Raw genomic sequence first — 18,384 nt, 5'->3', positions numbered from 1 at the left:
TAGCCTGAAGTATTTTAGCTAATGTATCTGTTTTAGTACAACGGGAAGAAGAGTCCTCAGTTTTCCTTAGTCTCAGTGCCTCTTTCTGTAGGAAAACATCCTCAATCTTGACTATTAAAACTACTAGTCAGAACAATTGCTTCATATGAGATTTAATGCAAGTTAATCATAGAATCACAGAATTGTTAGGGTTGGAAGGGACATCAAGGATCATCTAGTTCCAACCCCTCTGCCATGGGCAGGGACACCTCACACTAGATCAGGCTGCCCAGAGCCACATCCAGCCTGACCTTAAAAACCTCCAGGGATGGGGCTTCTACCATGTCCCTGGGCAACCTGTTCCAGTGTCTCACCACCCTCATGATGAAAAACTTCTTCCTAACATCCAATCTGAATGTATACACTTCTAGTTTTGCTTCATTCCCCCTAGTCCTATCACTACCTGACATCCTAAAAAGTCCCTCCCCAGCTTTCTTGTAGGCCCCCTTCAGATACTGGAAGGCCACAATAAGGTCTCCTCGGAGCCTTCTCTTCTCCAGACTGAACAGCCCCAACTCTGTCTCTCCTCGCAAAGAGAGGTGCTCCAGCCCTCTGATCATCCTGGTGGCCCTTCTCTGGACACATTCCAGCATGTCCATATCCCTCTTGGAATAGGGGCTCCAGAACTGGATGCAGTACTCCCAGGTGGGGTCTCACCACAGCAGAGTAGAGGGGGAGAATCACTTCCCTCAGCCTGTTGGCTATGCTTCTCTTGATGCAGCCCAGGATCTGGCTGGCTTTGTGGGCTGCAAGTGCACACTGGTGGGTCATGTTGAGCTTCTCATCCACCAGCACCACAGGTCCTTTTCTTCTGTGCTGCTCTCCAGCTAGTCACTGTCCAGCCTGTATTGGTGCTTGGGATTGCCTCAACCCAGTTGTGGGTTGTAGGTTGCCTGTGATAAAATGAGCTGGTTTCTTTGAAACCTGGATTTATTCAGGTACCTGTAATATTTTTTTGTCTGTCCTTCTGTCACAGTTCTTGGATATCCAGGGGCAGGATATCTTCAACAATGTCCTTGTCTTTTTAGTTTGATTCAGCACTTTATTGACATATTGGACATGACACAAGATTATACATTTTACAGGGCACTAGTTGAGAAAAGTGTGGCTTCATTTTTCATTATAACCTCTTATTAGTGAAACCCATCAGAAAGATCCTTCCTGACTTTTCTCTTCCTGAGATTAAACAGCCCTAACTCTTTTAATAATTTCCTGTTATGACAACTGTGTTAGTTCTCTTGTTTATCTTCATGGACCTCCACTGGACTCACTCCTGTATGTCCATGTTTCTGTTACTGAGGAGCCCAGACCTGAGCCCAGAACCCTGTGTGTGTCACTGCCAGTGCTAAGTAGAGGAGAAATGATCACCTCCTTTGACCTGCTAGAGATACTCTTCGTAATGTAGCACAGGATGCTGTTTGCCTTCCTTGATGCAAGGGTTCCTTGCTGGCTCATGTTCAACTTGTCCACTGGAACTCCCTGATCATTTTATGACAAGCTCCTTTCTCAGTGGTTAGTACCCAGTGTGTACTGGCATGTGAAGCTTAGCATTTCGCCTTTCCAAACTTCATGAGATTTTGTTGGCCTACTTCTCTAACCTGGTGAGGTCCCTCCTGATGGCAGCACAATCATCTTTTCTATGAGCTACTCCTTCTAATTTTGTATCATCTACAACTGTGCTGAGGGTCACTTCTCCCATCATCCAGGTCATCAACTTTTTATTCAGCCTGTGAGTTTGATTTATGGGTCTAGAAAATGGTAACTGCCACTTACAGAATAAACAAAAAGGAAAACATTTATTTGTGAAATCGGAACTCGTAGACGAGTAATGAAGAATTTTCATCTGGGCAAGCGTTTTCAGTATTCAGTAATATCAGCATTAAGTTAGGATATATTACAGTTCCTTGTTACTACACAGTTGCTTGTTTTAGGCACTTCACTACAATACGTTTCACCTTTTTCATCTGGACCAGGATACTTTTCCTTTGCATACTTGCAGGCGTTCCACTATTTCCTTGTAGGCAAGCTAACAGGGCACCACTTTTGGAAGCTCTTGCCAGTTAACCCTGCAATTCTCAGTCATCTACTAAGCACTGCTTCTATCTTGAAATGTGCTTTCTTTCATCTTCTGAGTTATTACAGATTGCTACCCTCCTCTTCCTTCTTTTACCTGTCTTCCCCTACTGCTATGTCTTACCTAGGCAAAACCAGACCATCTGTACAGGAATATTTTCTGTTGGTGAGAAGCTATTAGAACGACAAGTTGCTCTTTTAGTGTCTGCAATTCAGCATTCACATGCGAGTAGTATACAATTTGAAGCTTTTGAAATTTATTTAAAATGAGACACACATTTGAAGTTAAATCTAAAATGCATGCGTAGTCTAGTTTGTTATGCTCCTTAACTCTGCTTTTCTGAAGAGGTAGCCTAACTTCATCAGAATTAGAAGATTCCAGTTGGAAGGCATGCAGTTGTTAGTACAAAACAGGCTGGCATCCAGAGTTTTTGCCTCAGTTGTGAAGAAGCAATGTATTGCATGAATTTTGGATCTGAGTTGGAATTTTGAATCTTGGAAAACAACTGCTTTGTAGCACTTTTTTCTGTCTTTCTGTTACTTGGCTACCCTTCCCAGTACTTGTTAACTGCTTTTTTTAGTAGTTTGTGCAGTACTTGTATATTTAAAATCAGGAATATTTTTGTGGCTTTTGCTTGGCAAAGATGTTCTCTGAGATAGGTGTGAAGTCAGAGGAATTTCTTGCAATTTACAGTTCAGAAATAGGATGATGGCTTTTCTGTGTTGAATTTGCCAAAGCTTCTGCATTGTGAAGTAGAAATTAGAAATACTCTTTTCTGATAAAGATTATGACCAAGTCAGAAGTGGGAAATCAAGTCATTCTACCTAGAGTACTGTAAATGTCTCCTTTAATTTGCAGCTTTCGGGAGCATGACTTAGCCGGATAAGGTTGATGACTTGCCTTTTGCAGTAGATGTTAACTTAAGACCATGGTAGTTTAATTACTTTTAATGGATGTGTTTTACTGGGAATGGTCCAACTTTCAATGCCCAACTCTCCACTGGACAACTCTATGCCCATCTTTCATGGGAGGTGTGGGGACCACCCATGAGCTCATTCCTAATGTGCCTTGGATTAGGGATTATTTTCATCTTTTAGGGCAGGGGAGGAGGGACAGGATGACACATGGGGCAGGAGGGCTTCCTGGGCAAAACCTTTCTGAGTTCTCCCCTTTTGCCTTCCATCCTGTCTGTTAGCTAAAATTTTATCTATTTCATGTTTGATTTAGTTGCCTTTATCCCATTATTGCTTTTATCTCGTTGTTTATATAAACACTACATTAGGAAGTCACAGAAAACAGTTACAGAGCAAGGTGGGCACCTCTGATGACCAAGCACAATGAAAGCATGTGATTCATTGACTAGCACATGTTACAAATCATGTGACTTATTTCTTAACACTTTAACTCCATTATATATACACAGTTTCCTTGCAAAAATCATATTGTGTGGCTGCAACTTGAGATGGCTATGACAGTTCAAAGGCAGAGAGGAAGGGAAAAGTTTGTGATGGATACCTTTCTATTTGATAGACTAAAGGTGATGTTTCTGTTAAATGTTGGTGTTGTGAACAGTTTGGATGATACAAGGCCATAATTCACACCAGGAATCAAGATTAATCACCATTCCCGTTTGTCTTCGGCAGCGTTCAAGTGACATGATCTGTGATGGGGATGAAGTGGTGAGCTGAAGAAATGGTTGAGAGCACAACTGAAGCTATTCATTCATGCATGTCTAGCTTGAGCTGAGTAGTTCATGCTGTAATTCAAAGAACAAACTTTACAAAAAGCAGTCTAGTAAAGCTGGAAACAATTAAACACAGCACCTTTGGACCTGGTGAGCCTAGATGACCTTGCATTACCTGAGGGATACAAGGTGTGCATGAGTCGTTCTTGCTAAGTAATATTGTAGAGGAATGCAGAAAGATTCTTGCTTGGAGCTGCTCCCACCAGCCTTTCCTGCCACTCATCCACCTGCCTGTATACATTCTCCTCTTCCTCCTAATGTAATATATACTTCAGGCTCAGCAGGAATGAGTTTGTGGGTGGTCTCCCCTCCTCCTCCTCTGAAGACCCACCAATATTCAAGAGCTTTGTGGAGCTCACCATACAGTAGGGAGAAATGGTGGAATTTGCTGAACCATGTAGAGCTGGCTATGTAGAACTGCTGTCCTGTGGGAAGTTGGGTGTGGATAGTTTACTAGACCTTGTTTTACTAGTTCAGAGGACTCCTATCCTGATTGACTGTGTGCAAGCCTTTTTCTTAACAGCAGGTGTTCTTTCATATTCAAAATGTCTTAGGAAGTTACTTGTCTGTATAGTATCTTCAGCCTTTTACCTGTCAACTTTATCCATCTCAGTTTAGCTTGGAAGATGTAGCTAGGTGTCCAATACTACCTTCCATAGCAGGAGGTGACAATGTTGAGCATTAACTGTATTTTGAACAACTTGCAGCCTTCAAGGCAAATTCTTTTCTATTAGAGCTTCCTAATAATTTTTTTCAACTGCTTTGGTGTGATTACCAATTCTATTTTCATACTGCATAATTAATTGAAGAATTTCCAAGTAGTTCAGGGACTAATTAAGCTCATGATATGGGTCTGTGAGCTTTTTGGGACCATCATCATCATTTTCCCAAGGTAATCTTTCTTCTACTTTGCTGACAAGCAGTAGGAAATTTCACTTGGGAAATCAGAACAGTTTATGAAGCAGTGCTGCCCACTGGAAGAACCAGGGAAACAAATACTAGCATGTGTATCCTGATGGATGGAGGTGATGGGAATTGCTTGGTGACTTCCCATGCAGAAGGGTCCTTCCATCTTTTCCTTATTATTCAGGGATGAAGTAAATTCAGTTTGTTCTTAGATTGCTGGTCACCTAGTCAGCAGTGAAGACAGAAGAAACTTCAAGTTGCTTAGGTCAGAAGAACTCTTACTTTCGAAGTTGCACCTTTTTTCTCAAAAGAGTGGTCTTTTGATTCAGGAGTATCTAAAGCCAGCAAACACCAGTCCTTCTACTGCACTGGCTTCCATTGTGTCTAAGAAAACCTCCAGTGAGGAACCTTTAGATGAGTGGTCTCTGATAGTGAGTATGTTCATTGAAAATTTCATAGTGACATTGACTGGTTCAGTCCTGAAGCGCAGGGGACAACTGTGAAATGAATCCTTAATGTCAGTGCTGAAATACCACAGTCTTATTAGATGAACTTTGTGGCTATTTACTGCCGAGCACTTTAACTTAGATACTGCTTGTTTATATTGCTTTACAAGCACTTTATTAGCTAAAATACTTGGCTTCAGAGTTTGTTCATAGCCAGAACAATTGTTGCTTAGTCTCGCTAATAATGCTGATAATGATAGTATGTCTGGAATGAACGATTCTTCAAAAGTTAGTAGCATTAGAAATAAAAATAACATTGGTGAGGGGCTTGAATAAAAAATAAATTTGTTAGATGAATACAAGTGGTTAAAGAGTAGTTCACTTCGAAGAATGCATTTGTAAAGATAACATTTTAATATATGTCAAGGCTCTAATCTACTGCAATAAATATTCTGAGAATGCAGATGTTATCAACTTGACAGATATACAATTATGTTAAAATCTCTTAGTATGGAGTAATGATTCAGAGATTCCAGTATATTAACTTACTGGGTACTGAAGGTTTCTTCAGTCAACCAAATGTCATTTTTCTTATCCTTTTATTTGGAGCTCTCATTTAGGGTGGAATACTCCTTTTTGGTGTCTGTGCATTTGCATACACAAAAGGAGGATACTACTTTCTACTTTGGAAACACTTCCAGTTTCTAAATATCTGACTCCCAGCTTGGGTGTATGACACAACATTGGGTTTTGATTTAATACATGAAAAATTAGGAAAAGATTATATTTTACCCCTTCTACTAAAGAATGGAGAGAAGAAAAAACTGCATCTGAGTTTCAGAGGCTGTTCAGGTGAAAATTGTACTTAAGATACTGTTCATTATAGATTGTCATATTTATATAGATTGTCTTGGTATGGGGATATGTCCTTCTGTGTATGCAAACTGACTCAGCTTGACTGGACCCTAGATAACCTAATTTGACTTGAATACAGCCTTCTGTTGTATTAAATGATCTCCAGAGGTCACCATGTAAACATCCAGCCTAGATGTTTGTGTGACTGTGTGAAAGTCTCAGGCCACTGTGGTGGTGGCTTCCTGAGTGCTTTTTAAGTTCCAGGAAAGGTGTGAATTCTAAATGTAGTTTCTATGAGCATAAGTAGAATCATAGGTTCAGTCAGGGTTGGAAGGGACCACAAGGATCATCTAGTTCCAACTCCCCTGCCATGGGCAGGGACACCTCACACTGGATCAGGCTGGCCAGAGCCTCATCCAGCCTGACCTTAAACATCTCCAGGGATGGGGCCTCAACCACCTCCCTGGGCAACCCATTTCAGGGTGTCATCACTCTCACAGTGAAGAACTTCTTCCCTAGGTCCAGCCTGAATCTACCCACTTCCAGCTTTATTCCATTCCCCCTAGTCCTGTCACTACCTGATATCCTAAAAAGTCCCTCCCCAGCTTTCTTGTAGGCTCCCTTCAGATACTGGAAGGCCACAATAAGGTCACCTCGGAGCCTTCTCTTCTCCAGACTGAACAGCCCCAACTCTCTGTCTCTCCTTACAAAGAGAGGTGCTCCAGCCCTCTGATCATCCTGGTGGCCCTTCTCTGGACACATTCCAGCATGTCCATATCCCTCTTGGAATAGGGGCTCCAGAACTGGATGCAGTACTCCCAGGTGGGGTCTCACCACAGCAGAGTAGAGGGGGAGAATCACTTCCCTCAGCCTGTTGGCTATGCTTCTCTTGATGCAGCCCAGGATCTGGCTGGCTTTGTGGGCTGCAAGTGCACACTGATGGGTCATGTTGAGCTTCTCATGCACCAGCACCACAGGTCCTTTTCTTCTGTGCTGCTCTCCAGCTAGTCACTGTCCAGCCTATATTTGTGCTTAGGATTGCCTCAACCCAGATGCAAACCCACCACATATAAACTTTTCTAAATGTAGAAGTATTGTGGGTTTTGTTAGCATGGCTTCCCATTGTCTTCCAATGTCACTGTATTCAGGTTGTGTCCAAACTGGCATTCATTTGAATAGTCACATGTATTTACTGACTTTTTCACAAGTGCTGTAATTGATATCAGCTTATCTGGAAAGTGCTTTGGATCTTCTCAATAATTGTTCTAAATTGCAAGTCAGAAGTCTGTGAGGTAAGAAATTTTCTTCAAGGTTTAAGTTTGATAGCTTTACGCCAGAGAAGCTATTTTGTCTTGTTCCTTCTTGGTGGTGCGTATGCAGATAATGTCACAATGGTGGTAAAGTTGCAAGAAGAATTCTGTCTTCTGGTAGAGTTGTTTTGACTCACCCTTCACTTTAGTAACCTGACTGGTGACGAGATCAGAAAGGGCGTTTTTGTGTGTCTGATTCTACTTTACCATGAGGTAGTTCAAAATATGCTCAAACTATGATGGTAGTTTCTACTGTCACTCAGTCTGGAGATTAGGCTCTCTGATCTCTCAAATAGTACTTTATCTTTGAACTGGTCATACTAATAGCTGCCAGGCCTGTTAATTCACGGTGAAAAAGCCCAAAAGCTTCCTTTTGTCACAGGCTCCTAGTAGAGCTGCCATACAAAGTAAAGTAAGATATGAAGGACCATTATAACCTTCTCCCTTGTAGCTTTAAAACTTTCAGTTCTCTAGTGTTAAACGGCAAAACATCTAAAACTCCTCTTGCTTTTGAGCTCTTTCTGGTCTCCATATTTTTTTAAGGGGAACAGAAAGAGGTTTTGGCACATTTTACAAAATCTCTTCAGGACTTAAGATCCTGACAGTTCTAGCTGAAAGTAGCTAGTAGGTCCAAAGAAGGGGTGGGCTTGTCTTTGTTTTCAGTGCTTTGGTCCTTATTTTACTAGATCACCAGTTTTATACTAGTTGAATAAGAACTTAATTTGGTTTTGCTACTCTTCAGCTTGGAAATCTAAACCACTAATAAATCTTACTAAGTTAAGTGTACACCTAGGTAGCTGGTTCAAAGATCTTGTAGAATCCTGTTAGCTAATTCAGCTAGGATGAACTATCGCCTAATACTTGAGGTTTTGTGGGTTTTTTTGTCATGCAGTAATGACTAAAATGTTGATTAGGTGATTGAGCATTGTTTCTTGGAAAAACAGTACATAAATAATCAAGAACAACTTCAATTTTAGTTACAGGTAAGATGCAGGTTTTTCATATATTTCCAGATGTTATGCTCAGGAAGTGGGAAAGGGAGCATAAATTCTTTTAAAAAGAGTTATGATGGTTGGTTTTGTGGTTTGTTTCTTTGGTTGATTTCAGTTTTCTAGTTTGGTTTTTGGGGTTTTGCTTTGTTATTTTTCTTTGCTACAAGCCTAAAATAGAGAATTTGGAAATACAATGAGAAATGGAGTATAACTTTGTGGAATATTTTTAGGATTTATGTTAAGTTACTGAAGGGGCTACTTAAAACGGTAATGGTGCATTAAAGTTCTTCTGAATACTCCTCCAGTATTTCGTGTTTTATGATTTTGAAGTGTATGAGTTTGATTATGGCTCTGATCAGCTGCGGACTAGATTCAGTTATGGCCATTAAACCTGTAGTTCTAACCAGCTAGTAGATTTACATTATTTCTGAACTGACTTAGTTGTTTCTAAAGCTTTTTTTCTGTAGCTTTAAGTCCTCACAGTTATATTTGAGCACTGTATGCATAATCTCTTTTAAAATGAAGAGTACTGATACTTGATTTTCATTGCTAAGACTTCTCCTTCTAACTTTTACAGATGCTAATAAACGCCCCCTCCCCCCCAAACAAACAAACTGCCAAACCCAGAAAACAAGCACTAATCACCAAAGCAATTTGGATGCTGTTTTTATGTTTAGACCTGAGCTCTGTTATGTTACTTGTGCAGTTTCAGAGTGCAGCTGATTTATGTTTGGCTATGTATTTTCTTTCTGAATAATGGCAGTTTTTGAATGTCAGTAGTTTAGTAGAGTAAATTTGCTAATATTTAAGAATAAAAGTTCGGTTTCCTTAGCAAATAATTACTTCGTATGTAAATTTCCACCACATTTGTGTGTGTGGTAAAGTAGTGTCCTTTTCTTTTTAAAGTTCTGTAAAAATATCTGGGAGCTTTTTTTAACCTGTTATGTGATACAGAATTCCACTCCATCCTGTCCCTGTCTACCAGCTTGTCTTAAATGCTATTTTTCAGTTTCTCTTCCATATCTAGTAGCTTTTATTTGTGGAGAATCAAATTCAACAGACTTGTCAAAAAAAAAAAACAAACAAAAAACCAACACCAACAGGTCCTTTTTATCATTCAGTAGCCCTGGGGTGGCAGAAGTGGTTTTTCTATCAAAAAAAATTGATTGAAGGAAGACAGACAAATCCTTAGTTTAGATATTTTGTCTCATCATATATCAAGGGCCTGCTTTTTTTTCATTATCCAAACTGTCTTCTGTTTACAGACTTGCCATTTCTCAGTGATTATGGGAGTCATGAGCATGTGAATACTCAGTGTGTGAACAAGAGAAAGCTGTTTGATACAGCCTCTTGGATTTTCAGAAGACATCAAGTAAATTTGTTTTTACCAAAGATTCTGAAAGAAACTAAGTGAAGGATGTGTGTCCTCTTGTAAACAACTAGTTAGAAGATGAGAATCAAAGATTCAATTTTTGTGGTAAATTGGACTTGCCAGGGAAGCCCTGCAGGAATTCGTGCTGTGCCAAATATCTGAAAGGCAGTGGATGAAGCATGGTGAATTTGTAGTGTTTGCAGGTCTTGTGGTGACCTACCTTCCTGCTTCCACTTTTTTTTTTTTTTTTTTAAATCCTCAAATTGAGGATGAAATTGACAGATTTTTCACATTTCCAGCAGAAGTGGATAGGTTTGCTGAGGATTTGTATGCTCTTTGGTCAGAATATTGTTCTGGTTGCACGGTAGCAAAACTTAAAGATTTCCTTTGTCTTTTTTTCAACATATACTTGAGAGTACTGTATTTACTGCTGGTTTTAATGTTTGATTGTTGAAAGATCGTTTTTAGTGTTTTGACATCATTTAATGTAGATGCTTAATTGCTTATATAATTGAGTCAGATGCACACTTGTTGACCTAGAAAATTTTGCTGCGCAAGAGTGTTGACAAGATGGTGTGTTTACTTGAAGGACCACTTGCCAAAAATAACATTCTGAATTTTCAGTCTCTTGTTGTTCACCTTCTTAAGTAGCTTCTAATAGATAGTTTAGCAAAGCAGTTATACCTGTTTAAGAATTAGGGGTTCTCAGCTTTCATTCCCTTTTTCTGTTTGTTCTTAAATATTTTACCATTGGTATTTTGAGGATAGTACTTAGCATGTCTGTCTTGTGATTCTAGAACTTGCGTGTTGAAGGTTGATTGTTACCATGAGACAGATTTTATGATTTTTTTGGTTTTACCACCCTACAGTTAACTTTATTCCTCAATTCTAGTCTTCACTGGTTTGTCTTTATGTATGCTCAGTGTAAAATCTTGCTCATGGAATTTTGCCTTCAATAACTGTTTTGGCTTTGTATTGTAAGGATGGTGTGGTGTTCTCATATTTCTTTCTCCTTCTTTGGAAACACAGGTTACTAAACTAGCTGCAGATATTTCACACTCCTAATCAGTTGCCTCAAGTGTTAGCTTTGTGATGTTTCTGTTTAACCACTCACAGCAGACAAAATGATGTATTAGCCTTTTGCTAAAGACAGTTTTCAGTCCTAAAGTTCTTGCTGCAGACATCAGAAGAGGTTGCTTGCATTGAAGTTGTCACTATTTGGGAAGTCTGCTTTGATTTCATCCTTGAAAACTGTATCTATTTTAAGTCATACGCCTTGAATGAACTTGCTATATGCCATTAGGTGATAGGAATGACTACTAGTCATTCACTGCCTTATAGAATCATAGAATTGTTTAGGCTGGAAAAGACCTTTTAAAATGGTGTGGTAGATTTACTCAGACTGTCACTGAATATTTGGGCAGTTTCTGTTCCAAGTTTCTGGAAATTCCATTCTACTCCCACCCCTCCTGCTCACACCAGTGTCACACTATGTTATGTTCCTGATCATTTAGTTGTTCTGCCTTCATTCAGATGTGAGGGTATGGAATTGGAGCTGTGTAGCCCTATGATCAGGCCAGTAGGATTTACAAGGTCCTTACAAGCCATAGCTAGTTTACCTGTAGCTGAGTGAGATTATGGGCAGGGCACGCTTGGGCTTTGTGTCAGCTCACATGATCATGCCCTTACATTTATCTGTGATGCTTCTTAAAGTCTCATTGAGTATCTCACTTGGTTGTAGAATCATAGAATTGGTTAGAAGAGACCTCAAGGATCGTCCAGTTCCAACCTCCTGCCATGGGCAGGGACACCTCACACTAGATCAGGTTGCCCAGAGCCACATCCAGCCTGACCTTAAAAACCTTCAGGGATGGGGCTTCTACCATGTCCCTGGGCAACCTGTTCCAGTGTCTCACCACCCTCATGATGAAAAACTTCTTCCTAACATCCAATCTGAATGTATACACTTCTAGTTTTGCTTCATTCCCCCTAGTCCTATCACTACCTGACATCCTAAAAAGTCCCTCCCCAGCTTTCTTGTAGGCCCTCTTCAGATACTGGAAGGCCACAATAAGGTCTCCTCAGAGCCTTCTCTTCTCCAGATTGAATAGCCTAAACTCTATTAATCTGTCCTCATAGGACAGGTGCTCCAGCCCTCTGATCATCCTGGTGCCCCTTCTCTGGACACATTCCAGCATGTCCAGATCCTTCTTGTAACAGGGGCTCCAGAACTGGATGCAGTACTCCAGGTGGGGTCTCACCAGAGCAGAGTAGAGAGGGAGAACGAGAGTCATGCTCTTGCTAAGACCCTTTAAAAGAGACTTGACTGTCACAATTAGTATTTAACATGGAAGGTCTCTGTTTTTATAAGGGTGATTTATAGTAAGTGTATTTCATACCGAAATCTAAGGGTTTCTAAGGATGCTTTGAAATCTACACAATTCCATTTGCAGGACATTTTCAGAAAAAACATCTTAAGCTGTTGAATGCCATTGGGCTTGCAGAGGTCAAATTAGACAAGCATGAGAAGACCAGTTGCCTCAAGCAGTGTTCTGTGGGAATGAATTGTATATTGAGGAAATACCACTGGTCGTATATGTGCTCTGTTTCAGTTGTTTGTATGCCTAAATTGAGTGCTTATCTTATGTGGTTTTTTTAGCAGCACAGTGGAATGAAGTTTTCCATGAAAGGAACTCACAACCAAGGCAACAGCTACAGCCCCGTCAGCAGTGGAGGCATGAGGCAACCAGTTGGTAACCGAGGACACCACCAGTACAATCGTAATATATGGAGAAGAAAAAAACACAGGGACAGTTTGCCTATTAGTCTGAGCAGATAATGGCAGATGCCAAAATGACCTTCCCTGTTCAGACAAACTGAGTGCCACTCGAGGGATGGAGACCAGCGTCCAGCACATTGTTTTATTGGTGTTGCCAAATATCTGCAGCTGACTTCTTTGCATGTTTCTTTGTGTGGTGGTTCAGTCCATCTTCAAGAAGTAGTCGTGCTTATCTGTGAAGCCTTATTAAATGTGGAAGTTTGTTTTCTGCCTTCCCACAATGGTTCATACAATGCCGAAGCAGCTCTGACAATGGAACTGCAAGGACATTTACAAATGCTGTGGCGTTTTTGCTGTGGCTACATCTGTTCCTTTGTGGGTTCAGTTTTCTTTTGTTTTAGAAATGAAAGAAACTTCAGCCCCCTGGAATTTCTTTTTTTTTTTTTTTTTTTCTTTGCAGCAAATCAAGTTGGGAATTCATAAAATTAAATTTGCTGCTCTTCTGTTTTTCTTTCAAAGTTCAGGATCTTTTGCTCTGTAAATACTGGAGGTATAATTTGTGCAATAACTTGGAATTTTTAATTTAATTTCATATTGTCACATAAGTTATATTTAAGGGGAAGAGGTTTTTTTAATTTACAGATCCTTTCCCAGGTTGCATTATCTAAGTTGGGTTCATAGTTTTGGCAGGTTGTCTGAGCAGTGTTACAAACATGATATTTGGTAATATTTGAGGCTTCTTGATTCACAATGAAAGTGCGATTTGGCTTTTGATTTTAAGAAGGTATTAAGCTCCAAAGCATTTTGATCCCATGTTTTTTAGCTCATTGTCTGGCCTCTATCAATCGTCTTGCTCTGACCAATGAGTTTTAATTTTAGTCTTTTAACTAAACAACGAATTCAGCATTTGTAGTACCAGAAGTAAAACTTTGAAGAGGGAAGAGGAAAAAGGTTGGTTCAAGCCCTGATGTGAAATTGAAGTTGTGAATTACATGCTTTGATACATTTTAGTAATGTAACCTGTTAATGTTTGGGTTCAAACAATGTTATTAAATAGAGGTACCCGGCTTAAGGAATGTGGAGAAAGGAAATATGTTGATTCCATTATGGAATCTGTATAGCAGTATGCATTAGTTCTGTTAAGAGCAAATATATAAAAAGTACTTCAGCTGCTCTAAGCATTACAAGAAGTATCTTTTAATGTATTGCAGGAGAGCACAGCCCAGTGTTGTATGTGGTATGAGTGGCTGGCACTTAATTTACAGATGCATACAGGTATACTATGCAAGTGTGTATTGCCATGACAAACACTGTCTTTAACTTTTTGAAAAATGTACATCCTGCCTAACCCTGTTTTTACAGCACCACAGTTGTCCTGGGAGTAGGTCACATTTCATGCCCTCTGACTTCCTGTTTTTTTTTTTAATGAGAGTTCTTAAGCTATATAGAAAATTACAGATCAGTTATATAAGTCCACTAGCAGACAAAATGGAAGAATCCTGTTAACAGGACATCTATACTGTGTACAGATATAGAAGGTTTTAAAACTGATATCTGAATATTAAAATGAGGTGTCAAGCATGAAGCTTTTTCATATGCTGTATGCCTTTGAAGCAGAAGTAGTTCATGTTATTACTGAATCTGTCAAACACAAACAGGTCCTTGAAGGGAGAGAGGGCAACATTCCAAAGTAGAGTAGTGCATATCTGTTTGCAAAACGTTTGTCTTAATGCTCCAGACTCATCACAATTTAAAATAAAAGTTTTTAAAATTGTGAGCTGTTTCATAAAGAATATCTAAGGGCTGTTACATGAGCCTGTACTGCTTAGTCTTCACACACTAGCAATATTGAGCATAACTACATTAAAGAGCCTTCCAAGGCTTTAGTTGGTGTCTTATACTAGCATCCATTTTGAAGCAAAACTCATTTGAAAAGTGGTATCATGTAACACTTCAGTCATGGTGAACCAAATAAATTGGCCTGGCTATCACTGTGGTTATGTGCTACAGGTTTAAAAATGTTTAAAATTTTTTGTGTGGACAACTACGTGGAAGCTAAAATTGACATATTTTTATGTAAAGTTTTCTATTCTTTGATTTTTAATAAACTTTGGAGACCAGTCACTTTTCTGTACATTTTTATGGGAACTTTAATGAATGTAGTAATATTTGACTGTATCTCATTGCTTGATGAATAGTTTGAACATCTGCTTTAAGTTTTTCACACTGAATACCTGCAGAATGATCTTGGAAGGTGGATGGATGTCCTCCACAAGTATTTTTGACATGTATAAAGGGAGTAATGAGCTTGGATGTTGGTTTTGTAGTTGTGGGTTCAATCCCTTGATAACTGAGACAGCAAAGGAGCAGGAGGTACTTCTCATCAGTATTAAAAGAGGAGGTTGACTAACTGATCCCTTGGGATACCTTAACTTTCCATATTTTTTTTTTAATCATTCCCCATAGTTTCTAAATTAATTCAAAGCTCTTCAGTTTTCAGCCTCATAAAATGGACATGTCTTTTTTTCCTCTTTTTATTTTTATTAACTGTCTGAGAGGACTCTGAAATGTCAACAACTGACTTGAAGTCAAAATTTCAGAAATCAAGTCTTCAGATGCATTTCTCAGCCCTACTATTTTGTGCACTGTTCACAGGCAAAATTAAGCCATGGTCTTTACATGTAGAAGAAAGACATGGCAAATTGAATGGATGAACAGGACCCCTATGGTACATCATAGAAATAGTACAGTTGCTATTTGTTACTGTTTCCAAGAGATGTCAATGCTGGTGTTGCACTGCTGTAACACCATCCCTCCATGTACTGCGACAAGATAAGAAGACAGGAATTTGACTGCTGGTGCAGTGTTGCTCCTCCAGCAGTGTTTCTTTCCACAGGAACAGCTTATGGGACAGCATCTTGAGAATGGGCATAGCAATGATCTCTCAGCAGTGTTGAAATGTAGTATACCTTCAAGCAATGTGACCTCTTTATCATTTGTGGGCAGAAAGAAAACCTGTAAATGCTAACAGGCAATGGATAATTCACTCTGGGTGTGGGGTAGGCTGTATGGTAGGTGAGGAGACATAGGTTTCTGCCTCATCTTCACATACCAGCAGCAAGCCTCCCTGATTGGAAGGTAGTTGAGATCCTAGAAAATGTAATGCTTTTAGGGAATTGAGAGAATGAGTGTGTGAGATAATCAACTGGGATAAAAGCTCCAATCTTGTCCTTTGTGAATAAAGCCCAGTATTCAGAACCAGTACAGATTGTTGTTTAACTCACCTGTAAAAGAAAATGGTGTCAAAATGACAATACTGTTTGTTTACTCAACCTCAAGTTACACAGCCAGAAGTCTGTTGTAGCTGACCTTTCCTGTAATCTTTTCAGATGGCTGCAGGATTTTTTTTAAAACCAGGTTATTAATTTGTATTAAATCGGTTTGTTAATTTTGTGTGTGTGGTTTTTGTGTTTGGGTTTTGTGGGGTTTTATTGTTTTGGTTTGGAGTTTTTTTTGATATTTTTTTGTTTTGTTGGTTTTGATTAGGGTTTTTAGGTGGTTTTTTGGTTTTGTTTTTCGTTTGGACTTTCTGGAGAGGAAAAGCTGAATCTTGATGAGCTACTTCCCACCCCTTCAGGGTTATTCTTGGATGTATCCAGCTAATGTGAGAAGTCAAGATGAGTAGGTGAACCATCACTCTTGTCAGGAGTTACCTATCCGAATCACCTCTGTTCTCTCAGAGCTCTGTCTCTGTTTTAGGAGACTGAGGAACAAGGAAGCCTAATCTTTTATTCATATAAGAATGTGTGCAGTCTTCTGTGAATGAACAGAGTTGCAGATCTCAGCTGCAAATGTAAGATTAGGCCCTTGTAAGGACAGCAGCACTAAAGGGGGTTAGACGAGTGCATCTGCTTGACCCTCAGATTAAGAGAAAATGCTGCCAATTCTGCTCAAGGGCAGGTCTGCTACACTTTTCTTATGAATTCCTGATACCCTTGGATAAAACCACTTGCATTTCCTCCTCTTCCTATTAAAAAGAAGTGATAAAGGAATATAAGGTTATGAGTTACATGCACCCTGTGGATCATGAGTGGTTAAGCAGGGATTGCACATGCTCTAAAGTGGTTGAGAAATTTTCATCTTTTGAGATACTAGACTTTTGCCTGCACAAGGCCCCAAGTAACCTACTGTACCTTCACAACCAGTTCTCCTGGGCTGGGCCCTGTAGGGCTCCTCCTAATTTAAGTTTTTCTGTGATATCGCTGTCCTGATTTAATGCAGTCTGCTCTAACAAGGCTCACTTCTATGAACAGGACCTAGAGGAACACACAAAAAAGCCCCCTGTGTTGAGATAGAGTTTATTGAAATGATACAATGTGCAATGCTGTGCAAATGAGCAAACAAGCTAAGCCAGCAGAACAGCAATCAGCAACCAGGCCAGGAACTGGAAAGGCACAGCATCCAAGCCCACCATCAGCAAAGCAGAAGAGACCAGCATCCCAAACTGGAAGCAGGAAGAAAGCCCTGGGAATGAGCTCTAAACTACATCATATCCTTTGCTCCAGCCAGCACTTTCATATAAATCTGGCGTGGCATCAGCATGCTATCGAACACTCATCAGCAGATTCAGTAAGCTCTTCTGATATCTCTCTCTAGCTGAAAGCAGGGCATTTTCCACCTCTTATTCTATACCGTCTACATCATGCCCCGCAGTAGTTAGTGTAATTCAGCATGTGACATACATCATTCACTGTTTTTTCACACTCAAAAATGAGATCACCTGGGGTACACAGTGGTCTTCTTAAGTGCAGATGTTCTGGAACTCCACCCTGTTACAGTGCAATCTGGATCAGTCCATGACTGGTCCAAATGGTGGGGCTGTGTTTCCAACCCTTGGGCAGTTGATTCCAGTGCCTTCAACTCTCCAAGTAAAAGCCATCTGTGGCCTGCATTCAGGTGTTCAGCTTCTAACACATCCAGCTGTTGGGATCCCTTTGTCACACCAGAGATATAGGGGAGTTCCACACATTATAGTTTGATGGCATCAGAGTACCTTGTGCACCTCTGTCTGCTAAAGCTTTATACTCTTGCGGGTCTGATGTGCCAGGCCATCTGGTCCACACAGTCCAATAGACCTGATTGTCTTTTTCCTTCAGCTGGTTGGAGGCAGGGCCACTCTAATTCTGACTGGAATCACTTGTGTCTTGTGAAGATGCTTTGGAAGTCCCTTCAGAAGGATCAGAAGCGTATCAGTTTGTCTGCTCTTTTGGGTAACTGGGACAGTGTTCCTCTGGAAAGTTTCCTTGTAATTTGCAGAGTCACAGAGCTTCAACTGGAGGGGATTTTCCATCCCTCTTCCTCATGGTCATGTAAGTAAAACCACAGGGTATGCTTGTGCATACCTCCCAGATTCTCTCTTGGACAGGGAAGCGCCTGTCTGAAATACAGAACTTTGTAAATGTGGAATAGGATATGTTCTTTATGGATCTACCAGGGCAGTTCTTTCACTGCTGAAACACAAGCCTGTACAGAAGAAGACAGGCCTTCCTCGTATTGCTGGAGCCTGCTAGTCATCCGCTGTTTGTCATTGGTTGTCTTTCAAAGTCAGGGATAAAGACCAAGTGATCATCTCTGTCACTTGCTCTTGTTCATGTGATGACCCTGTTTCATCCTGTGCAAGGCAAACTGTTTTCCTTGTATATTTCTTTTTCCATACAGGGGCAACTGTTAATGGCACAGGCTGGTTCTGTGGTGCAGCTGCCATGCCTGCTGTTGGGGTCTGAGTAGCCACAGTACCTGCAGTTCTTTCTGTTGGTCCAGAGACCTTCTCTTGTTCCTGTGTGCTCTGAACAGTGATCATAAGGGTT

At 40.2% G+C, this 18,384-nt stretch overlaps 1 protein-coding gene across 1 annotated transcript in view; it reads left to right on the top strand.

The window, feature by feature from the left end:
• Positions 1 to 12,577, top strand: part of TENT4A (terminal nucleotidyltransferase 4A) — a 62,856-nt gene extending 50,279 nt beyond the window's left edge. The window contains exon 12 of the mRNA XM_054381686.1: positions 12,398 to 12,577. Within this exon, the coding sequence (XP_054237661.1) occupies positions 12,398 to 12,577 (180 nt within the window). The remainder of the gene's footprint in view (positions 1 to 12,397) is intronic.
• The last annotated feature ends 5,807 nt before the right edge of the window (positions 12,578 to 18,384 follow it).

Source organism: Indicator indicator, chromosome 6 (genome assembly GCF_027791375.1).
Source record: "Indicator indicator isolate 239-I01 chromosome 6, UM_Iind_1.1, whole genome shotgun sequence".
In the NCBI taxonomy this organism is placed as follows: domain Eukaryota; kingdom Metazoa; phylum Chordata; class Aves; order Piciformes; family Indicatoridae; genus Indicator; species Indicator indicator.
This window is presented reverse-complemented; position numbering and strand designations above follow the sequence as displayed.